The following is a 24,202-nucleotide window of genomic DNA, read 5'->3' as shown; positions in this document are numbered from 1 at the left end:
AAATATAATCAGCAACAGAAATATTTTTGCAATTAGTTTTAACAGAATTTTTCTCACACATGACAAGACCATTTATATTTTCAATTTATGTTTGTTTAAAGTTTATTTTGTTTAATGACACCACTTGAGCACATTGATTTCTTAATCATCGGCTATTGGATGTCAAAATATGGTAATTTTGACAGTCACAGAAATAAAACCTGCTACATTTTTTCATTAGAACCAAAGGATCTTTTATATGCACCATCCCACAGACAGTATAGCATATACCACGGCCTTTGATATACCAGTAGTGGTGCACTGGCTGGAATGAGAAATAGCCCAATGGGCCCATTGACGGGGATCGATCCTAGACTGACCGTGCACCACTGGGCTACGTCCCGCCCCTAACTTCTGTTGGTATGCATTGTGTTAATTGCAGGTATGTGATACAATTTTTAAAATAAAGGCCGAACTGTATTCAAGAACATGAGAACTTACACCATATGTCAATGAAGGTTATATTTCAACTTTGTTTATAACTATTTAATGCGGAAAAGCTAAAATCTGATAAAAAGCTAAACAAAAGCTAAACATGGCTGAAGTGGTCAGTGTTACCTATTTCAGCATTGTGTCTTTTGATCTTCTGCTGCTCATACGCCACAGACTGCGCAATCTTGACCTCCGCGATGACCTGCTCCGAGGACAACTTGTCATTCTGTGTTTGCCAAATGTCGTGTTTGTTCTGGTAGTCCTTGAGATCCTTCAGTGTTCTCTGTAACGATCTGTGGAAAAACACACACAATGAAAATAGTAGGTAACAGTTTAGAATATCTAAAACTAAAAATTAAAGAAAAACTGGTATCAGTCAGTATTTATCACTTAAAAGAGAGATTTTTGTTTTATTTCACATCACTTGAGCATGTTAATTAATGATTGGTTATTGGATGTAAAACAATTTGGTAATTTTTCAGACATGGTCTTATGAGGAAACCCACTATATATTTTCATTAGCAGCAAATGATCTTTTATATGCACTTTCCAACAGACAGGACAGCACAAACCAAGGCCTTTGAAATAGCACACAGTCGTTAATTTGATATATGCATCTCCACTACCTATTTTGTTTGAAACAATATCCATAAAAATTGTACTAAGTTAAGCAAGTATGTCCAGTCACCTAGATCTGAAATAAACTGTATTTACTTCAATTTAAAAATTACATTTGTTTCTTGTAAATGCTAGCTGGCAGGATATGTGTTATACTAACTTATGCTGAGCTTCCAAAGCACTTTCAAGTTTTGAATGACAAAGGACAGCAAATTTACGCTTGGCCGCTGCTTCAAAATCAGGCTGGATACGTTGAGTATTCTCAAAACATATCACAGACTTGTTGTATTCTCCTAACACCTGTAAAATAGAGGATAAAATGAAATAACAATAAATGTGTATCAAATATACAGGCATCAACAGAAAGATGGTTAAATAATTAAATTCAAATGAAATAATGTCCAACAGAACATTAAAAACACCTTTTGAATATCATACAAAATGCAAAAAAAATGAAATGTACTAAGTGTAACATAACGCCAAATAATTAATATGTATATATTTCCAAATATAAAGTGGCTGGCATTTAATTTAATGAAGTATTACACAGATATTTCCCAGTCTGAAGTGACTGACATTTCAATTAACCCGACGTCACATCAGTCAACATATTGTATACTATGTACAGTGCATTCCCCAATTCATATTTCCACGCCGTTTTGCACACGGCACTCACCAGAAACGGAAATGTAATAAAAGAAAAAATATTTCTTTTCAAAATGGTGGCTTTTATTTTGATTTTTTTAACTGAAAATACCTGGAAAATTTTAGTTCAAAAAGTGGTTTTCAGCAAGTATTTTTGCTTGACAACAATGGCGGCACATCGAGGTCATTTTCAGCGATCGATAGCTGATTGTGACAGCTAATTTGATAATAAATTTGATAATTTTACCATCAACGAAAATCACCAAATATTGCAATATGAATCGGAGTTCGTTTTTTTTTTTTTTTTTATTCTGGTTAGAAAACCACTGTTATCGGGAATAATGGACATAAATACTGGACGGCTGGCCACAAATGCCCGTAAGCAAACGTGACTTTTTCAATTTCTTTGTCTAATTTTAATCACCATTAACTGATCTAAAAATATTAAAAATTACAAAAACCCACAAAAATAATACTTACCGATTCATATATGAACTTTATTTCATGTATTTATAAAACATTTAAGTAAATACACAAATGTATATGTCAGTAAAAATTATAAACTTGTACCCACTCAACATGGTTTTTGTTAAAAATTAATCCAGTAGTCTAAAGTCTAAATTAATTTAGTAACTTACTGCATAGATATTTCCCAGTGTGAAGTAACTGACATTTAAATTAATTTAGTAACTTACTGCATATATATTTCCCAGTGTGAAGTGACTGACATTTAAATTAATTTAGTAACTTACTGCATAGATATTTCCCAGTGTGAAGTGATTGACGTTGAGTTCCTTGGATACATCAAGTGCTGCATGGACGACGATGGCCGCTTCGTTTGAGTACCGTGCTCGGTGCAGGATGTTGGCAAGACTGATAAGCGCAACATCCTTCTGGTACCTGCAATTGTGCCAAATGTTAAACATTCCTAAAACTTTGACATCAAATTGGCATCTAGTTTGGAACACCATTTCAAAATACAAATAATAATCTAGACGTACAAAAAATATACAAATGTACCCATACCAAATCTTGATATTTTTATTTGTAATTGTATAGTTTACTCCGTAAAACTGACCCTAGATATCTTACACAGCACCGACTTAGAAATTCCAAAATATATGTCCATAAATTAATATTTCAGTAATTTTTAGTTTTCGGGGCATAGAAAATGTTGCCAGTCACAATTAATGTTTAATATTTTAGTTTAATGTGAATTTCATCCTTTCTTAATAGTTCGCGTCAACTATTAATCGTCTTAACAAATCCACTAGCCCTTGGTCCCGGCTTGTGAATTTGTGGTCTGGGCTAGCGGAAAGAATCAACTGTCTTCCTATAATTTACATAGGTCACTAGCCAAAGCTTCTGTGAGGGTTAGTGACTTTCTGAAACCTTTGTTGAACATTGTTAAGATACATATGAAATGGCCAGAATATACAAGATAATCATACCTTGGTGAGTAGTGCAAAGCCCTTCGTACACATTCAATAGCCTGATACGGTTCGCCCTTGATTCGCCAGTAGAAGGCAGCCATATTGTACAACACCCACGACGTCTTGTTCTGAATAAATACAAATTGAACAAAAATAAGACAATAATTTGGGGATTTATTTGCAGATTTCTATATGAATAGGTTATAATAATTTCCCGATAATATGTCATTACATTAAGCTTAGATCACTGGTTTTCATTCAATTATTTTTTGTTTATTGTTTTGCAGATTATATTACTAAAAATTAATTATTTTACATGTTACACTACAAAATAGTAAGAGCAGAATTTACAAAGCCTGTTTTTCTTAAACATACACAATTAAGCATTGTAAATGTAAGTAGTTACACGCATGTAAGAGATACACAGACTTTGTAACTTCGGCTCTAATTGTTTAATATGTTACACTTAGTCTACTAAAAATTAATTATTTAATGTAATGTAAGTTGTTCTTCATGTGACTGGCTCACTTGCTGGATTGAACAATTCCAAGTCAAGAAATGTCATAATTTTTTTTTTTAAATCTCAGTTTATCATTACTGTTTCTGTGCAGTCCAAAAGAGAAACTCGTTCATAACAAAAGAATGTACCAAAATCAATAAAAGATGGATGACATTTTTTTTCAAATTACCCAGTTCTGGTGTGTGATTAGTGATCTAATTTGCTATAGTAAAACCTCTTTATAAAGACCACCTAGAGCAGATACTAGATAAAAGAAACATACCTGTACCTGTGTTGTCAATCTATAGACATGTGGCCATTATACATGTTTCTTACACACCCGTTGGTCAGAACATTATTCGCTATTTTTGATAACACATACTTGTTAACACATGTACATCTGTTAACAATTTCAAGACATATGACTGGCTGCTCCTAGGTGATGACCAGGTCACCAGTGCCATACATCCAATGAAAAAACAGCACGATCAATATTGATTACACTGTGGCGTATAATTAACCTGGCAATCTTTTGTCTGTGATGTGCAAGTTAGTTACAAGTGCAAGGGTTGTAAATAACTTTTAGTCAAAAACGATGCTAAAATTTGCTTAAAACCTTGTTTTTCAGGATATGTAAGAAAAATACTACTACATTCGTGTATGTTAAATACCATTTATCTTACAACTTGTTGTTTAACCTTCTGATTACTGCAGGCGAGATATCTCGCCCGACGTCACGTCAGTCGATATACTGTACACTGTATACAGTGCATTCCCCAATTCATATTTCCCGCTGTTTTGCACACGACACTCACCGGAAACGGAAATATACTTAAAGAAAAAAGATTTTTTTTCAAAATGGTGGCTTTTGTTTTTATTTTTTCAACTGAAAATACCTTGAAATTTTGAGTTCAAAAAGTGGTTTTCGGCAAGTATTTTCGCTTGACAACAATGGCGGCACGTCACGGTCATTTTCAGGGATCGATAGCTGATTGTGACAGCTAATTTGATAATAAATTTGATCGTTTTACCAACAACGAAAATTACCAAATATTGCAATATGAATCTTAGTTTGGGTTTAAAAAAAAATTCTGGTCAGAAAACCACTGTTATCGGGAATAATGGACATAAATACTGGACAGCTGGCCACAAATGCCCGTAAGTAAACGCAACTTTTTCGATTTTTTGCCTAATTCTAATCACCATTAGCCGATCTAAAATAATAAAAATTACAAAAAAAGACACGAAAATAATACTTACCGATTCATATATGAACTTTATTTCATGTATTTATAAAACATTTAAGTGAATATATGTGAGTAAAAATTATAAACTTGTACCCACTCAACGTGGTTTTTGTTAAAAATTAATCCAGTAGTCTAAAGGTTAAAAACATATCCAACTCGCTTTCACTTGTTAGATACATTTTAAAACAAACTGTTGTAAAATAAATGGTATCTAACAGCCACTCATGTAGTATTCTCTATATAAGGTTAACCTAAAAGACTTTTACAACAAGTTGGACAGTTATTTCAATAAATGTTATGTTGTTCAACAGACTAAATGCAGCCTCAAAGTGAAAGTGAACATATTAAAGTTACCTTCTGCAATGCTTCGTAAACCAGATAACCGTAATCATCAACATTCTCTCTGTGAGTAATGGCGTTCTTCAGACCAAGCTCTGGCGTTCCAGACAGATTGCTACGATCCTTTAGGCCCTGTAACAAATAAATACCACACATCAGTGATTCCAACATAATGAATACTGTTTGTTTGTTATGTTTAACGACACCACTAGAGCACATTGATTAATTAATCATCAGCTACTAGATGTTAAAACATTTGTTAATTCTGACATGTAGTCAACAGATGAAACCCGCTACATTTTTCCTAATGCAGAAACAGATCTTTTATATGCACTTTCCCAAAGACAGGAAAGCACATACCACAACCTTTGACCAGTTGCGGTACACTGGTTGGAAGGAAGGAACTGTTTTATTTAACAAAGTACTCAAACAGATTTTATTTACGGTTATATGGCATCGGACATATGGGTAAGGACCACACAGATATTGATAACGTATTTTGGTCACAGAATTACTCAAGAATAATCAGATTATTAACGCAATCTGTTTTAAGTAGGACATAAATGTAAGAAAATATGATAGATAGCTCATCTCAAGACGTTCAAATGTGTACATGTCTTTAACATAAATATGAGATAATACACATTCAGATTTTCAGGTAATTTAATGTGTGACTGTCAGGGGTTGAAAAATTATTTTAAAAATCACTTGCCCAAGGGCAAGTGTGATTGGCATTTTTACTTGCCCGAAATAGTTTTTCACTTGCCCGACAAGAAATTTGCTTATTCAAGTGAATAAATCAATAAAGCATGTGTAACATACCAGTGAGTAATTATTTATTTTATACTAAGTGTACATGTATATAGCATGAATCTAAAGTATTAAATCAACTAAACTAAATCGTGTTTGGTGTTTTGTCACAAGCTGAAAGTTAGTTTTGCTCAACCAGTTAGTAGATTCAGATATAGATGTGTCACTATGAACGGTACAACCAGTTGCAAATGTTAAGTAATTATTAATTAATGATGGGTACTATAATAATCATTAGCAATAAAATTCTGCCAAATTCCTAACAAAAGCAGTCTGAGAATGATGTGGAATATAAAAATCTATGAAGGAACGAAATGAATACCACAAAAAAAAAATTAATTGCACTGAGTCAACTTATATGAAACTACAGCTCATTTTATGTCGAGCATCTGTCAACGAATCTTTCTTTCGCCGATATTGTTGGGTATTTGGAGCATATTGTGCAGATCATAATGTTCTTTTCTTTGTCGTATTCTACCCAGGGAAAAGTGGCTTTCCATATTTCTTGAAATTTTCGCTCATGTTTTCCTTCGTTGTATTTCTTGTTCTTTTTCGTAACACTCAAATTGTCACTAGTCTGCTCCGATTTCCTTTTATTTTCCCCGCTAAAATAACTTGTTATTGACTTTTGAGACATAGACGATAATGTCACAGATCAATAGTCAAATCATGCGGTAGCCATAGGCACAGATAGCTAAAGCGCTTTGATATATTTATAGAACAAAGGTAAGTAACTTTAATTTCAATTCATTCGTACATAATCGCAATTTGTCGGCTTTTTCCGTATGCGGTTAACACAGGTAGACATTTACGATCGATTCTTTGACACAGGGTCAGAAGATGACAAACTGAGTTGATAGAAACGTTTTTATTCTTCATTTGCGTGCGAAAGTAATCAAATTTAATTGGTATGAATGAGATTTTTATATTTTTATTTTCTATTATTATTTTTGAAGTTTACTTGCCCACGGGCAAGTTAGATCTTAAATATCAGTTGTCCGACCATCTTATTCCACTTGCCCCGGGCATCGGGCAATGTAAATTTTTAACCCCTGAAGGTACATGAGATACTACATATTCAGCGTTTCAAATGTGTGGGGGTTCATATTATTAACATAAACTCGAAATATTCCACACAACCTACCTCGAGATGTTCAAAAGTGTGCATGCTGAAATCAAGGTCTGTCACCAACATACAGTCTGGCTGAACATGAGGGTCCGTTGGAGGAGCATTCATATCAATGTGTTCTTCTGGCCTACAATGGTAATGTAAAATAAATAACAACATGTTAAACAATCTTCTGGGGCCAGTTGTTCAACCATTAGTTAACTTAACCAGAGGTTAAGAGAAATTTTCAAAATCAAGGACTGAGTCAATATAAATAATAATAGAAGACATAATGTGGAAACTTGATTTAGAACAAATTAAGGTATCAATACATAATAAAATCTAAAGTTTATTTGGTATTTGTGCAATAATAATTAAAAGGAAAATATTATACCAACTCAGGGTCAATTTAACTATGCTTTGAACAACTGGTCCCTAGTGTACAATGGCAATATGAACAAATATAAGGACATGCTAATTTAAATAATCTTCTGGTCTACAATTCGACAAGCAAGTTGTAACCATTTCAGTAAGAAATGCAACCGAAACATATCAAAGGAACATGTTATGATAACAGGTTACACAAAATTAATCAGGTTACCTGAATTTTCTGTAAAGTTGCGTAAATATGTTAATTCTCAGACTCAAAAGCATGGAGATTAAATATGTTCACATTTTGCATTCAAAGGATCACCTTATTCGTTTGTTCTCCAGTGGCAACACTGTGCTGATATACAAGTCAAATTCCGGCAGTGGTTTGCCAGCCTCTATACAGTCCAAGTCTGTCTTGTAAAACCTCTGTTCCAAACCTGAAAAACAAACAAGGATTTATGTACACATATGTATATTAGATAAATCATGTTTTTAACATTCACTTTTGTTTTCTTCAATACTTTACATATATATTAAGACATTACAGGTAAAAACAACAACCCACACACCTACCAAATAATTAACTGCGTATAATACACCGTATATTTAGTATATGTGCACATGTACATAACACCTCATGGAATATTTGCTTAATGACACCCAAGTACATTTTTAAACTGACCGGAGCAGCTGGGTCCCCCCATCAACATATGGGCATGCTCTGTCAATCACAAATCCAGCCCCAGCTATGGATAAATAGTCAACCTTAGTTGGTTACACCACTGACAGTAACACCACTGATACAATAACAATCAGCAATGAATTCTCACCAAACCATGCAATATACAAAAGCCTTTCTATGTGTTCAATGATCAAAATCTATTGTTATAGTACATTTGACATCACTTAGTTTGTGTAAAACTTCGTCTGCCATTGACTAAAAATGGTAACACCACTGACAGGGAATAAAAATACTGCTTGAAAATCCTCATCAAAAACAAGAATAAAAGTAATATTATTTAACAAATTTGTCTTTTCAGAGTGCCATTTACTTGTTTTTAGCATTGCAGAGCTGAGTGATGTTGACAACTATCAGTTTGTGTATCATCATATATAGAAATTTAACAATAAAAAATCGATAACACCACTGAGACAAAAACACTGTGCATTTTTAGATGTCATTTAAACTATATTTGATTAAATCTGATGTTTACGCACCACCAGTTGATGATAACAAATGTGAATGGGGCGTATATTAGCATTAAAAATATCAATGAATAAGTACTGTACTACCTTATAGACCATGCATGACAACAAACCGTAATGTTTTGAAAACATTAAACAGTATAACTTAAAACTTGGGTGTTCATGCTAGTGACATGGTAAAATAGCCTATATATGCATACAGTATATAAACAAATAAATAAATCAAAGTAAATTAACAATAACCAAAACAATGTGTGTACTAATTAACAAAAAATAATGTGTGTACTAATTAACAAAAAATATATGTTTAATTCAGTAAGGAATATATATATATATATATATACTGAACAGCATTGAAAAAGCACCACCAGTTGATGATAACAAATGTGAATGGGGCGTATATTAGCATTAAAAATATCAATGAATAAGTACCGTACTACCTTATAGACCATGCATGACAACAAACCGATTGCCTGAACACTCCATGAAATAGAACACCAAAACACAACATATTGATCATGCATAGTATGAAAAACGTAAATTGAATGTGTAAATCATGCTACTTATGCCTATAAAAGATGGTCTCTGAAAAGCCACTTTCATTTATGAAGTAGTCTTTGAGGGAACGTTAAACAAGTGATGGCAAGGTTGACAGTTGAGGAACGTGAACGTGCTTTAGGCATGCTTCAAGTCGGCATTTCGAGTAGTCATCGCACAGCGATTTGGATGCCATCATTCATCAATCACTAGACTCCACAGGAGATACCAGCAGACCATCCACGTCCAGGCCAATGACATGTTACGACACCACAACAAGATCGCTATATTGTTCGCCTCCATATTCATGATCAAACGCTACCAGCTGCCAGGACTGCACCAAATATTCAAGGTCGACGAGGGGTTATCAGCGCAGACATTGTGCGTCGTCGTCTTCGCTCTGCTGGGCTGCGTACTCAATGACCATATGTTGGACCTATCCTGACTGATGACATTGAAATGAGCGCCGACATTTGGCAGGAAGGTATCATCATTGGAGATTACAACGTTGGCATGGTGTGCTATTCTCTGACAAATCCTGTTTCCATTTAAGGAATGCTGATGGTTGGTTGTGGGTGTGGCATAGGCATGCAGAACGTTAATACAATGACCGCCTTGTCCAGACGGATCGATGGGGTGGAGAGAGTGTCATGGTGTGGGACGGGATCAGTTATCATCACCGAACAGCACTCCATGTTTGCCGTGGCAGAATGAATGCCATTTACTACCAGAATAACATCTTGCAAAATCACGTCATTCCCTTCTTTCATCTACATCAGGATATGCACACATTTCAGCAAGACAATGCCCGAGCACATACAGCACGTGTTACAACACAGTATCTAGCAAACAATAATGTCCCTTTGCTTGAATGGCCAGCACTGTCCCCTGATTTATCGCCAATAGAGAATCTTTGGGATTACCTTGGTCAACACATCTCATGTCATCCACAAATGAATAACCTTAGAGAACTGGAAAACACATTACAGCAGGAGTGGAATATTATCCCCCAGAATACTATTTGCAGACTTATCGGATCGATGAGAAGACGTTGCATGGTTTGTGTTGCTGCAGATGGTGGTCATATGCGCTATTGACTTTTCATTGTGACCCTACGTGTCTTTCATACATAGATGAATTAAAACTAATCAATGATTGTGCATCTTTTTTTTTTTGTTTGTTGTCATTATCAATTATCCATCTATTGCAGTTCACAACAAAAACATTTATTGCTCAGGTATTCTGTTCGAAATCCAAACATTTCTTGGTGGTGCGATTTCAATGCTGTTCAGTATATATACTCTTCAAAAAAAGAAACGCAAAAGGGTACAAATGGGTTATAACTCCGATTTTATGTTTCCTACCGGTTCATGCTTTGTGAATATAAGGTCATTGCATGTCCCAAACACATTCCCACGGTTACATTCGATAAAACGCAGCTACTGTACAATAAAGTTCCAAAATGTGAATATTCGTAAAAACGCAGCCACGTGCAAACCATGTCACCACTGCACGTGCGTTGTCTGCACGTGCAACATGAACACCGACAGTATAAAAGTGCAGGGTGTTCGCTTGCCTGGCCTCTGTATCTGGCCGACAGTTGACAATCCAGGACATGCCACGTCTCAGTGAACCGCAGAGAAACAATGCCATCGGCCGACTAGACGCAGGCGAATCCAGAACGGCCGTTGCCAGGGCATTCCATGTGTCCCCAAGCACCATCTCCAGACTGTGGGACCGTTACCAGCAACATGGATCAAAACGTGACCTCCCTAGATCCGGTCGACCACGGGTCACTACCCCCGGGCAGGAACACTACATCCGGGTACGCCACCTTCGGGAACGATTGACTACTGCCACCTCCACAGCCGCAGCAATACCAGGTTTGCGCAGGATATCCGACCAGACCGTACGGAACCGCCTACGTGAGGTAGGAATTCGTGCCAGACGTCCAGTTCGAGGTGTCATCTTAACACCACAACACCGTCGACTCCGACTGCAGTGGTGCCAGATTCATCGACAATGGCCTCAACTGCGATGGAGACAGGTGTGGTTCAGTGACGAGTCCCGATTTCTGCTCCGACGTCATGATGGAAGATGTCGCGTGTATAGGCGTTGTGGTGAACGTTATGCGGCAAACTGCGTGCAGGAAGTGGACAGATTCGGCGGGGGTAGTGTCATGGTGTGGGCAGCCATCTCACACACTGGCAGAACTGACCTGGTCCACGTGCAGGGCAACCTGAATGCACAGGGCTACATTGACCAGATCCTCTGGCCACACATCGTTCCAGTTATGGCCAACGCCAACGCAGTGTTCCAACATGACAACGCCAGGCCTCACACAGCACGTCTCACAACGGCTTTCCTACAGAACAACAACATTAATGTCCTTCCTTGGCCATCGATATCACCGGATTTGAACCCAATTGAGCATCTATGGGACGAGTTGGACCGACGCCTCCGACAGCGACAACCACAGCCCCCAGACCCTGCCCGAGCTGGCAGCAGCCTTGCAGGCCGAGTGGGCCACCATCCCCCGGGACGTCATCCGTACTCTGGTTGCTTCAATGGGCAGGCGGTGCCAGGCAGTTGTCAACACACGCGGAGGCCACACCCGGTATTGACTCCAGATGACCTTGACCTTGGTGGTGTGTCCTATCACTTACTCACAATGGACTAGAGTGAATTGTGAACAATCCTGCAACATTTGGTAATTATCGGACTCACCATTCAATAATTAAATCAATTCTCCAAATGTTACGACAATGTGGTTTTGCGTTTCTTCTTTTGAAGAGTATATATATAAATCAATCAGTATGTGTGTGTGCGTTTGTTTGTTTGTGTGTGTGTGTGTGTGTGTGTGTGTGTGTGTGTATTGTTTATATTGTAGAAGCATGACCTATTGAGTAATTGTGAGATGCCAACAGTAGCCTAAATTTCATACATAGACAGTAATGCAATATCAGCTGTTCCAAACATAAAATGTATTTCAATGTAAGCTGTTACTAAAAGATAGAAAAATTAATCACTTACTCTGGAGGGCCGCGCTACGTAATACACAATTAGACAAGTCTTGTTAACTTCAAAGAGCACTTGTATTAATTGTTAGTGCTGGCTTTTTATTATAAATGTTAGTTCCTGATTTGCATTTGTGCTTTTTAATGATTTTTCTTATTTAAAATAATTAAAATAATTTGGTGAAAAACAAATGTACTGAGTGTTATTCAACTGGGGATGCATAGCTGAGAGGTAGGCAGTGAAACGCACGCTTCTTAAAATATTAAGCAAAAGCATCCAGCTGCAATGTAGTTTCAAATTTGAACTCTTACCAGTATATATATAAATTTCAAAAATTCAAACTCCCTGCAGAAACTCGAACTATTTCCTCGTCCCCTTCAAGATCAAGTTATTGAAGTTTGACTGTATGTATATAGATTAAGTCTGGTATAACCTTCTACTCCCATCCAGGGTTTCTGCTAGAGGGTAAAATGGGTATGGCTCCATACCCAAAATGTTTGGTGGATTTTATTTGTTTAAATTAACTTTTTGACAAAATTAATTACTCTATCATTACTATATTATTTATTAACCTAAACCCTAAATGTAACCCATTTTCTTTCTGGGGGAGGTCCACAATACCCCCTGTTGACTGTGGTTGCATTCAATTCCATAGCGCCATACCCAAACATTTATTTCTGGCAGGAACACTGCCATCTATATTTAAATTTCAAATATCTGAACTGTCTTTATATTTTGAAACAACTTGTCTGTGCTTATAAAATGTCCCAGTATCATTCATAGCTATGGAAACTTATCTTGCCGTATATATTGAAAATAAAGGCTTTGGATCAGAATGTATTTGACCAAATATGTGCACAACTTTCATTAAAAATATGTTTGTAAAAATATTTCTTTTTCTTCCAGCTTTTTTGTTTTAGATTTAATTATCACAAAGATAAGTCTCCACATTGAAGAAACATGCACTGACTGCTGGGGGTGGCTAAATTATCTACTGTTATTTTATCTCTAAAGGAATATATATTAGACATAATATTTTATAAATGTTGAAAATGGTTTTAAACGTAAACAGAAATCCAATAGTGTCACAACAGCTGAAAAATACTAACATCGCATAATGAGCTTTAAAAAACAAACATTTGAAACATCACTGTTGTATAAAAGTACCATTCATAAAGTGAAAGTAACGTCCACCGCAAAACGAGAAAAGGAATCTGGAAGTGTATCTATTTTGTTTCAGTACTGGGGCTGATATTTAGTCCTTTTACAATATTGTTAACTTTAGCAAGCATTAAAGAATCTGTTTTATAAAATGTTTTATTTTTTATTTTGTTTTAACTTTATGTTTGAGCAAAAAATTATGTATTAATTTCAACGTAACTTTGAGGTAACCGATCAGGTAACCCACAGGTTAAGCAAATATAATTCACATAACCTAACAATTGGTTACCTAGGTAAAAACCACATGAACAGACTTCCGGTTACATCAGATTTCGAAATATTGTCCCCTGATAGCAGAAATGTTAGAAACGCAGATCTGAGACTACACTATGTCACTGTTAACAATACATTAGTATGGCATAACCAAATTTAATGAACCAACATTTCTGATATCCATAGAATAAGCTCTAGAACAATGGTTGCTTATTTCCGTTTTGGTTTCTAGTGTTTTGGGTGCTGTATGTAGATCATATACACAGGATATTTTCCTTGGTGGTACAATTTGATATGGTGATATGAGATGATTTCTCAATAAAAATAAAAATCATAGAAATCATCAGTATAACTATCATTCAGTACCCTCACGAAAAGGTCAAAGGAATCCAAAACACCAATATCTTAGGTTTATTACATGTTTACATGATTTTTTATACATATCCATGTATATACAATATAGGACTCTTGATATTTTTCCAGATTCCATTACACTCAAATAAAATTCCCTGTATTTTCCCTGAATCAGACAAAAATTTCAAATTCCCTAAATTTTCCCTGGAGGGAAATATTTAAATCCATTTTCCGTTTTCCTTCTCCCATGGGTACCCTGTATATTGACTTTTCAAAAATGCCTGTCGACTTAAAAATCTGTGATATTAAACACAGTCATGGTTAGTGGATTGTCTCCTATATTAAACAATTGTCAAAAGACAAAACAAAATATACTCTGTTAAAAAAGAAACGCATGTGATAGGGAAAGAAGAAAAGTGTTTGATTTTACAAAGTTGCTGAATGACCACGTTTGTTAATGTTCCTGGAATGAGACAGCATGTCCAAATGCACCTTAAAACAAATTTAATGCACGTTAGTTAAAGCTGCAATGCTCGCAATGATGCCTCATTTCCATTTTGACGTAGTAAGATGCCCAAGTCTAAGCCTGCCCAAGTCTAAGCCTGCCGAATCGAAACATTGCAATAGGCTGCCTCCAGTTAGGTGAATCGTAGTCAGCAGTCGCACGCCACATGAACGTCCATCAGAGCACCATTTTACGTCTCTGGGACAGGTACCAGCAGTTTCAATCAGCTGAAGACCGGCCTAGAAGTGGAATACTTCGCATAACAACTGCAGCACAAGATCGCTACATCCGGTTTCTGCACTTGCGTCACCGAACTGCTATAGCAATGAACACTGCTAGACGCATACCTGGTTTGAGAAGAGTGTCTGCACAAACCATTCAAAACCGACTTCGAGAAGCTGGTTTACAGGCTAGGAGACTGTATATTAGCCCCGTCCTGTGACGTCAGCATCGACATTTTACTTGTTTCCTGGTGCACAAATGTACAGAGGTGGAACTTGGGAAACTGGTGGTGAGTATGGTTCAGCGACGATTTTTCGTATCTCCTAAATTTTAGGGCCATAACTCTGAAAAGTGGGTAAATCACCAATAATCTTCAAAATGATCTGTAAGACTATATACCAACGATAAAGCTATATACAAAATTTCATCTTGATATCTCCAGGCATTGCAAAAATCTAAGCTGAAGGGCCATAAGTCTGTTAAAAATGGGTAAATCGCCCTGAAAGTCAAACTTGATCCGTAACAGTAAGTGATAAACCTATACACAAAATCTCAGCTCAATATCTATAGGTCTTCTGAACAAAATATCCTGAAAACTAATTTTGACATTAAAGTTCAAGGGCCATAACTCTGTTAAAATGGGTAAATCGCCCTGAGTCAAACTTGATCTGTAACAGTACGTGATAAACCTATACACAAAATCTCAGCTCCCTATCTAAAGGTCTTCTGAAAAAAAACATGTGGGATAGACAGGTGAACAGATGGAAATGAAACCTACATGTATAGTCCCCTCTGGTTAAAAACGGTAGGGGACTAATATTGGGCTAAACTTAGGTTTTGCAACTTTTGAAGTTTAAACAGATGATTTGGCAAAATGTTTTACTTACCTAGTGCTAGCCCTGCAAAGTCACCATATTATTGCCTGAATAAAGTATTGTAATCATTATTATTGACAGTTTTTGCAATATTACTAACATACTTGATCTACAGTACCTGTATCACGGTCTTCGTTCTTATCAATTTCATCTTTCCTGTTTAACAGTTCCTTTTTCAAATTGTTAAGCATCACAGCCCTATCTTCCTGTTTCATAAATGCGACAAGGTCGTAAGGTCGCTGCATGTTGAACACAGTGTCTGGCTGTGGAAAGAAAACAAAATCATTTAACAAATTATGTATACCGGTATATGTGTGTTACCATAACAGTAACATTCAGGGTTAGCCAGGTGTCACTTACCAAATTCGCCAATTGGAAATTTTAGCAACAATTGGTGAATTTTATTTTAATTTGGCGAAACAAAAATTAATGCAATAATTGATATTTGCTTGAAAATAACCGATTTTTGCATTTTTTGACATAATTTGGCGAAATGTTTTGCACACCCAGAGCTAGCCCTGTCATTCAATGGCTTTTTCATACACATGAATCTAAATTAACATGCAAGGGTGTTACTAGGTATTAAAGTAGCAGAAGGTCAAAGCCCTGTACAGTATACTCGTCAAGCAGTATTTTTTGCTAGCACAAAAGGCACTATAAGCTTGTTGATTTAAGATTATTTTGGTATACATGGGACTCCCATCCCTACCAAACAGCTTTTTTCCCCCACAAATTAATATGGTGGATTCTAATTACTAGTGCTTTCTTGTGTAAAAGAAATAAAAATAATATTAATAAAATACATACATAAATGCCATACCTCAAATGTCCCAGATTGAGGAAAGGTAAGACTTTACCCACTTTTTATTACCTTTGCATACAAGTCAATCATTAAGTGTATTTGTTTAGTACATGTATTATATATTCATAATCTTCACTGTTTAAAGTGTGGATTTGAACAACAAAAACAAAATGACATGACAATTAGTACAAATTATTTACAACTTTATTTTAATGTACATGTATTTTTATTTGTTAAATTTATGTTTAATAAAATTTTAGAATCTTAATACTTTGCAACTACTATGTTTTTTTGGTTAACAGAATGAAAGCACTCATATTTGGTAAATGGCTGATGTGATCTGAATGCCAAAATCCATTTGGAACTCTTCGGACATTTAGTGAATCTGCAGGAGCTACATGTATAACTGTTTCAAGACATAACAATTTACCAGTTTAAGCCTATACATGTGCTCCCTGCAGACGGTTTCAAGAAAATACAATTCATTACTATTCAGGCAATCAATTTTTTAGAGGGGTGGGGGGTGGGTGGTGGTCATGGTTTTACTGGAGTCATCAACATGACATATTAAAATTACAGATATTTTGGGATTTCATCTAATTTTATAAACTACACTTCTAACACAAAAACTGGCATACATTTTATGCTGAAACACAGAATCCTGCTAAATGACAACTGAAGCACTTTATTATTTTACTTTATTCATTAATATCATCATCTATAGTGTGTCGGGTACTTGGATCGGGATCAAGTTTGATCAAGTCCAATATTTTGGACTCGTAGAGGCCCTAATCATAACTATAAGCCTATTTGTATTTGTATTTGTATATATATATATAGTGCCATACCGAAATGTTTTGAAGATTTTATTTTTTTAAGTTAAGCTTTTGACACAATTATGATTTTTTTTAACCCTAACAGTAAATCTAACCCATTTTCTTTCTGGGGAGGACCCCATTACCCCATGTTGACTGTGGTTGCATTCAGCACACACATTGTAAATACATCTGAGTATTGTAATTTCGAAACCCTAAGGTTTGACATGATCAGAAGGATCATACTTTGAAACTGACAACAATAAAAATATTACTTACTTGTACATAAATACATTTATAGTGATGTCAAATGAAAATTAAGTCCATTGTAACACTGCTGATATAATAAACACTGTTCCAAACACACTCCTCCTAAAACAAATGGCTCCCGGTTAGAGTATTGTAAATTCGAGAGTAAACACAGTGTTACTTTCTATGACATCACATTCAATTGAGGTCATTCAAAAGAAATGTTTTGTTTCTGGAACATTTTATTATATTGCATAAATTGTATTTAAAAAACCCTCCTTTTTTAACCAACTGATGAAAAGGACAGTAAAATTCATAAAACAATGAATAATGAAATATCAATAACATTTTAAATAGTGACAATGGTGTTAAATCTGAATTTAATCAGTATATGGAACATGTAATTTACTATTCATTATTTTGACTATTGGACCTACAGTGAAGGCACAAGAATCGATCACCTCTCCTGATCACTCTTTCTTTGATGCAGTATATTAAAACTAAAAGCAGAATTTCTGGCATTATAAGTTAACCCACTCTCAAGTAATCGGTTAACTAGTGCTTTATTTGCTGTTTATTTGATAAGACCCCCAACTCTTGTTAGTAGTAGTACCCATTTATGTACTTCATCGTGGCCTTACAGAGTTCCTCCCTATGTGAAAGCTGTCCTTTTTGCCTTTCAACCATAACCATTTTTGTCTACTTCCATATTTTTGATAATGCTGGGTTTTATTCCCAGGTGAAAACAGGAATTAAGTGAAAATAGTTTAAAATTATATTAACAAACATTTTGTCCTTGTTATATCTGTTTGTATCGCATTATTTCTGTGAAACTTGTTTGTAGCCTCTTGGTGTCTTTTCTGATGTTTTTAATAACGGATGAAGTGCGAGCGTGCTCGTGAATTTTATGAAAATTGCCATAGCTCCATACCCAAAACTTTCTTTCTGGCAGAAATCCTGTATATATATATTTATTATATATATTAGCTAGCTTATCCAGTGTAATCAAAGTATGTGATATTTATCAGATCACATACTTTCAAAATTACTTTGCAAATTAGATGTAAATTAATGGAGGTGATGGCACTACGTTTATTGACCTTTAAGCAAACGTTCTATATTACACTTCATAAATAACGTGTGCATTCATAGTCATCAAATAAAAACATTTCAATAGCAATTTTACACTGAAAGTGGTCCAGCATTCAGGAAACAAAAAACATTAAGCACTTGTTTATTTTGATGTAAAGACATAAAAAATGAAGTCATTCGAGTTTGATGTCATTTCCATTCAAAACGACACTGCGCCACATATTCTTACGTCATTTGAATTAGGGACCGTGGACACTTTTTAAATATGACAAGAATGATATTGATTGTTTGTTATACTGAAAAAATACCTTTAAAAGAATTCTTTTTAAATAATAATTTTTTAAAAATTCAATTGGCCCTGACCCCCCCCAAAAAAAAAATTGTAATCAGGGTAGGTAACTCCGTTTTGCAAAAAAAAAAAAAAAAAAAAAAAAAAAAAAAAAAAAAAAAAAAAGGTTTGGCACACTCATAATTTTTGGAATTTATTCATTATTTTAAAATAAAATACCTTCAATACCATTAATATAATCAGTATAATCGACTAATTGGTCATTATAATACCCATCCACTCCCAAAAAGGGTTCAACATAAGAAAACGGCCATTTTTGTTGCATATAAGCATATATCATACAACATGTGGAATGTAATAAAACTCACTTGTGCATTACAAATGAACATTACCATGATCGTCATGAGCTACATGTAGTAATCAGCAACTCCTCAATCGTTACCCACATTATCACAGCATGCTCAATTGTACAGAGTAAAGAGCATCAGTTGGCCATGGAAAAAGTGATATACATGCAGGTCAATGGTCAATATGTAAGATGACAAAATGTGTACCATTAATGTTGTATCTCTGTCAAAATGTCAACTTGTGTGTGTGTGTGTGTTATATGAGAGATAGAGAGAAGAGAGAAATGAGACAGAGAGACAGAGAGACAGTGAGAGAGGGGGAAGAAAAGAAGGACAGAGCAAGAGAGATAACAGATGTATGTGTTAGGTTTTGGGCAATTGAGTTTCTTCATAATTACAAAATTTGGAATAATTAGAGAGTGCTTCATTGTTGATTGTATGGCTTATTAGCCAGCCTGTCTTTGATTTTTAAAAAATAAGTTAGTGACATTAAAAAACAAAATTACATCACCCATGCTGTGTTATTGAGGCAATAGACCTCTGACGCATTCCTAATGTGCATGCACGTGAAGAGTGACGTCCCTTGCCTAATTAGACGGAATCCAGGCTCAAAACAAATTGGGGGGCATGATCGACAGTTGTGAGCGTCGTGAGTAGCTTCTTAGGAGCTGTGAATCTCTAGCGACTAATGTACATATTTCGTATCAGATGGTATAATGGCAGCGAAAAACAGTCTACTAAAGTTTGCATTGGAATGGTTTAATACTAAACGCAGAGAAACATTAACGTAGACGAAGTCTCTGGAGCCCTCTGTCAAGGGTTTTAACAAAGCAAATTTAAATATTTATACAATAAAATGAACTTAATTGGAATGTATTTGCTACTTTTAACAATTAGAATTATAGTTATATTCACGCAGATTCCTGGTGATGTTTAATTCTCCACATATATCAGAATTTAAAATTTAATAAAAATATGCCTCCCCTTCTGCCTAAAAAACCAACAAAATCTCTACCTCACATAGACCTTTATCACAGCTATATTTTCACCTTATTGTTTCATTAAAAAAAGACAGTCATATAACTACTAATCCATGTTACATGTCTTATCTACAAATTATTTATTTATTTATTTATTTTCTTTCTTTCTTTTCTTTCTTTCTTTTATTTGTTTACTCTTCACTATAATTTATATCGGACACATACAACTTTATTTGAAATTTTTGGTATTTACGAAGTTTTAAATATATTTATTTTATTTTTATTTTTATTTTTACTTTTTATGTTTTTCTTGTATTTACTTTTCACTATCATGTATATGAGGCACATACAACTTCCAAGTCTGCCGATCATAATACATTATGTTTATTCCTTATCTATCTATCTAAATATATATATACTGACGATAATGAAACACACGAGGGTAATAATCTCTTTATCATATAATCTCAAACTTAACACAACATATGTTTGTAAACTGTATGTATCAGTTAACCATCGATCGATATATCAAAATAAACTAGCGCATGACGTTTTTTGTTGTTGTTTTTTGTTTTTCTGAACGCTGGACAACTTTCAAAGTAAAGTTGCTACTGACGTGTTTTTGTTTGACGACTGCATACGTCAATTCTGGAATGTCACCATAGTATGCTTGCTTAAATGTCAATAAACGTAGTGCCGATACCTTGATTAATTTACAGTTATCTAATTCTGAAAGTATGTGATCTGAAAAATATTTATTTATTTATTTATTTTATTGGCCTAACTCTTCTTTTTCTTTCACAATTTTAATTATTTTGGTTTAAATTCAGGCTTGTCCGTCGTCCGAGGCATTATATTTCATGTTTGCTTCAAACGAAGTACCTTTTGACTGTGCATAATAAACCCTCTTGAGTTTATAATAAAGGAACCATCCTGAGTTTGTAGCCATATTATCAAGTTGTCGGCTAGTTTAATCTCTTATAAATAAGCCTTACGTGTTTCTTAGGCTACATATTCTTGCTTCAAATATAAATATCTCTATATGCAATACAGTTACATTTCTGATCATTCTTGGGTTGGAAGCAACCGAGAAGCCGGGGCGGGGGATTGTACCCCAACCTTTAATTACTTTATATAATTCTGGTTTAAAACACACACACACACACAACTGTGTCCTTCCACTACAGATTGTGCCCCCACCCCCAATATCGTTCCTACGGGCCTGATTCTAATATTTAATAGTAGCTCAAATTCCATACATATCATTTCATTTTTCTTCAAAATAATGATTTTTTTTTTTTAATAATTGGCTAAAACAAAATCCCGACAAAAATCCAAAATGTAGTTATCCGTATGATGCTTTATAAATATTTAAATCACATTAAATACGATAAATATCTGCATACATACATACACGCATGCGTGCACACACACACATTATCATTTCAGCCCATATCCGACATTTATTCATTACTGTAAACGAATCAGAACCGATGGCGTAAACAACAAAATAAAAAAAATTCGTGATAAGCAATATAATACGCAAACGTCTCCAATAAGTATTTGTTGGATGTTTACAGCAATTTTGGTTCCTATTGATACAATAATTAATAATAGAGCTAATTCACGTTCCTATTTTGTGGCCTCCCATTGTCAATGCCCCCCAATTTGTAGACAGTGCTATTTTTACGAGATCTCGCATCAGTTCACAATTAGCGTCCATCAGTTGCCCCACTATGCGCACATGCGCAGTGGAATGTGAATGAGGTCTATTATATACACATTTAGTGCTGTCAAAAGTGTGCAAACAGTGGTTTAATTGGTGAAACGAAAAGTTGTAGAATAGTTAGGATTTTTTATTTTAATTTACACATTAAGTATAATGTCAAATTTGACATTTTTACCTGGGTACTACGTTAATAGATTATAGTCGGTACTCCACAATTGGTGTAACAAACAAAGGCTGTGGTGTATACTATCCTGTGTGTGGGATGGTGAATATGAAAGATTCCTTGATGCTAATCGAAAAGAGTAGCCCATGAAGTGGCGACAGCGGGTTTCCTCTCTCAATATCTGTGTGGTTCTTAACCATATGTCTGATGTCATATGTGTTGAGTGCGTCATTAAATAAAACATTCCTTCCTTCCACTTTAATAGTTGATAGTTTGACTTGACATTTTTTCAAGTGACATTTTTTCCTACATCCTTTAATAATACATATGTGGTTATAGGGGTTATTTTTATGTGATTCCCTAACAACAGATGTGTCAGGGCCACAATATATGTATTCATAATAACAAATCATTGAAAATGTAAACAAATGTCCGCCATCTTGGATTGTAGTAAACACACAAACAGGATGATGCTGTTAACGGGCGATCACAGTTATACAATAAATCAAAACATCTAAATTTTGCCATGTACTGCAAGAGTAATAAATTAAATATAATTACCTCACAAAAATAAATACTTGCAATAATGACATTGTTTGACAACAACACTATTTTTCAATAATTAAATGCCACTGAATAAAACATAAAGTGGCAAATAACACGAGTTCTATATTTGTTATAAAGTTTTATCAATGTATTTTATACCTCTTACAATATTAAACCATAAAATGATAAATGTTTTATAGACGTTGACTAACATGTGCTTTTCAAAAATTACAAAAACATGTTGTATTAAGCTTGAGTTTATTGCCAGACGGTAAAATGGTTATGATTATAATTATGCTCGTTATGGCGCAATACCCCAATTTTTTTGCTGATTTTGTTTTTTTAAGTTGACCTTTGGACAAAATTAATTACTGTTATCATTAATGTATGATTTTCTTAACCCTAACCCTAAACATAACTCATTTTCTTTCTGGGGGAGGCCCCGACACCCACTGTTGACTGTGGTTGCATTCAATTCCATAGTCACAGTCTGATTCATAATCATAGTCATGATAGTAGAGACCGCACCGGAAGACTGGTAGCGCCTCTCACATCCGTTACACCATTGCCGAATGCAAGGTTTGAAAAGCACATGTTAGTTAACGTCTATAAAACATTTATTGTTTAATATTGGAAGAATACCAGTACTTGTATCAGGTATAAAATACATTGATAAAACTTTATAACAAATATAGAACTCGTGTTACTTGCCACTTTACGTTTTATTCAGTCGCAAAGTGAAAAAGTAGCGATATCGCATTTAATTATTGAAAAATAGTGTTGTTGTCATTATTGCAAGTATTTATTTTTGTGAGGTAATTAAATTTATTACTCTTGCAGTACATGACAAAATTTAGATGTTTTGATTTATTGTATAACTGTGATTGCCCATTAACAATATCTTCCTGTTTGTCTGTTTACTACAATCCAAGATGGCGGATATTTGTTTACATTTTCAATGATTTGTTATTATGAATACATTTATTGTGGCCCTGACACATCTGTTGTTAGGGAATCACATAACAATAATCCCTATAACCACATCTTTATAATTAACGGATGTAGGACAAAATGTCACTGGAAAAATGTCAAGTCAAAATATCAACTATTAATGTAATGTATTAAAGTGGAAGGAAGGAAATGTTTTATTTAACGACACACTCAACACATTTTATTTACGGTTATATGGCATCAGACATATGGTTAAGAACCACACAGATATTGTGAGAGGAAACCCGCTGTCGCCATCTTCATAAGCTACTCTTTTTTGATTAGCATCAAGGGTTCTTTTATATGCACCATCCAACCGACAGGATAGTACGCACCACAGCCTTTGTTACACCAGTTGTGGAGCACTGACTGTAATCAATTAAAGTGGTACCCAGGTAAAAATTTCAACTTTGACATTATACTTAATGTGTAAAAAAAACTTTTTAAAATCCTAACCATGTATTCTACGACTTCTCGTTTCACCAATTAAACCACTGTTTGCACACC

The 24,202-nt window shown here is 34.8% G+C and overlaps 1 protein-coding gene across 3 annotated transcripts in view; it reads right to left on the bottom strand.

Annotated features, from left to right (window-relative positions):
- The window catches only part of LOC121381141 (tetratricopeptide repeat protein 17-like), an 83,934-nt gene that overhangs the window by 58,408 nt on the left and 1,324 nt on the right, over window positions 1–24,202 (bottom strand). For all 3 annotated transcript variants that reach the window (XM_041510290.1, XM_041510291.1, XM_041510292.1), the window contains exons 2-9: window positions 15,812–15,956; window positions 7,865–7,979; window positions 7,207–7,318; window positions 5,268–5,384; window positions 3,186–3,295; window positions 2,487–2,634; window positions 1,250–1,389; window positions 598–764 (exon numbers count right to left, since the gene is read on the bottom strand). In XM_041510290.1, coding sequence (XP_041366224.1) covers window positions 598–764; window positions 1,250–1,389; window positions 2,487–2,634; window positions 3,186–3,295; window positions 5,268–5,384; window positions 7,207–7,318; window positions 7,865–7,979; window positions 15,812–15,956 — 1,054 coding nt within the window. The remainder of the gene's footprint in view (window positions 1–597; window positions 765–1,249; window positions 1,390–2,486; window positions 2,635–3,185; window positions 3,296–5,267; window positions 5,385–7,206; window positions 7,319–7,864; window positions 7,980–15,811; window positions 15,957–24,202) is intronic.

This window comes from Gigantopelta aegis, chromosome 9, assembly GCF_016097555.1.
Source record: "Gigantopelta aegis isolate Gae_Host chromosome 9, Gae_host_genome, whole genome shotgun sequence".
Classification (NCBI taxonomy): Eukaryota; Metazoa; Mollusca; class Gastropoda; order Neomphalida; family Peltospiridae; genus Gigantopelta; species Gigantopelta aegis.
Note: the sequence above shows the minus strand (reverse complement) of the source record. Positions and strands in the feature narration are given on the sequence as shown.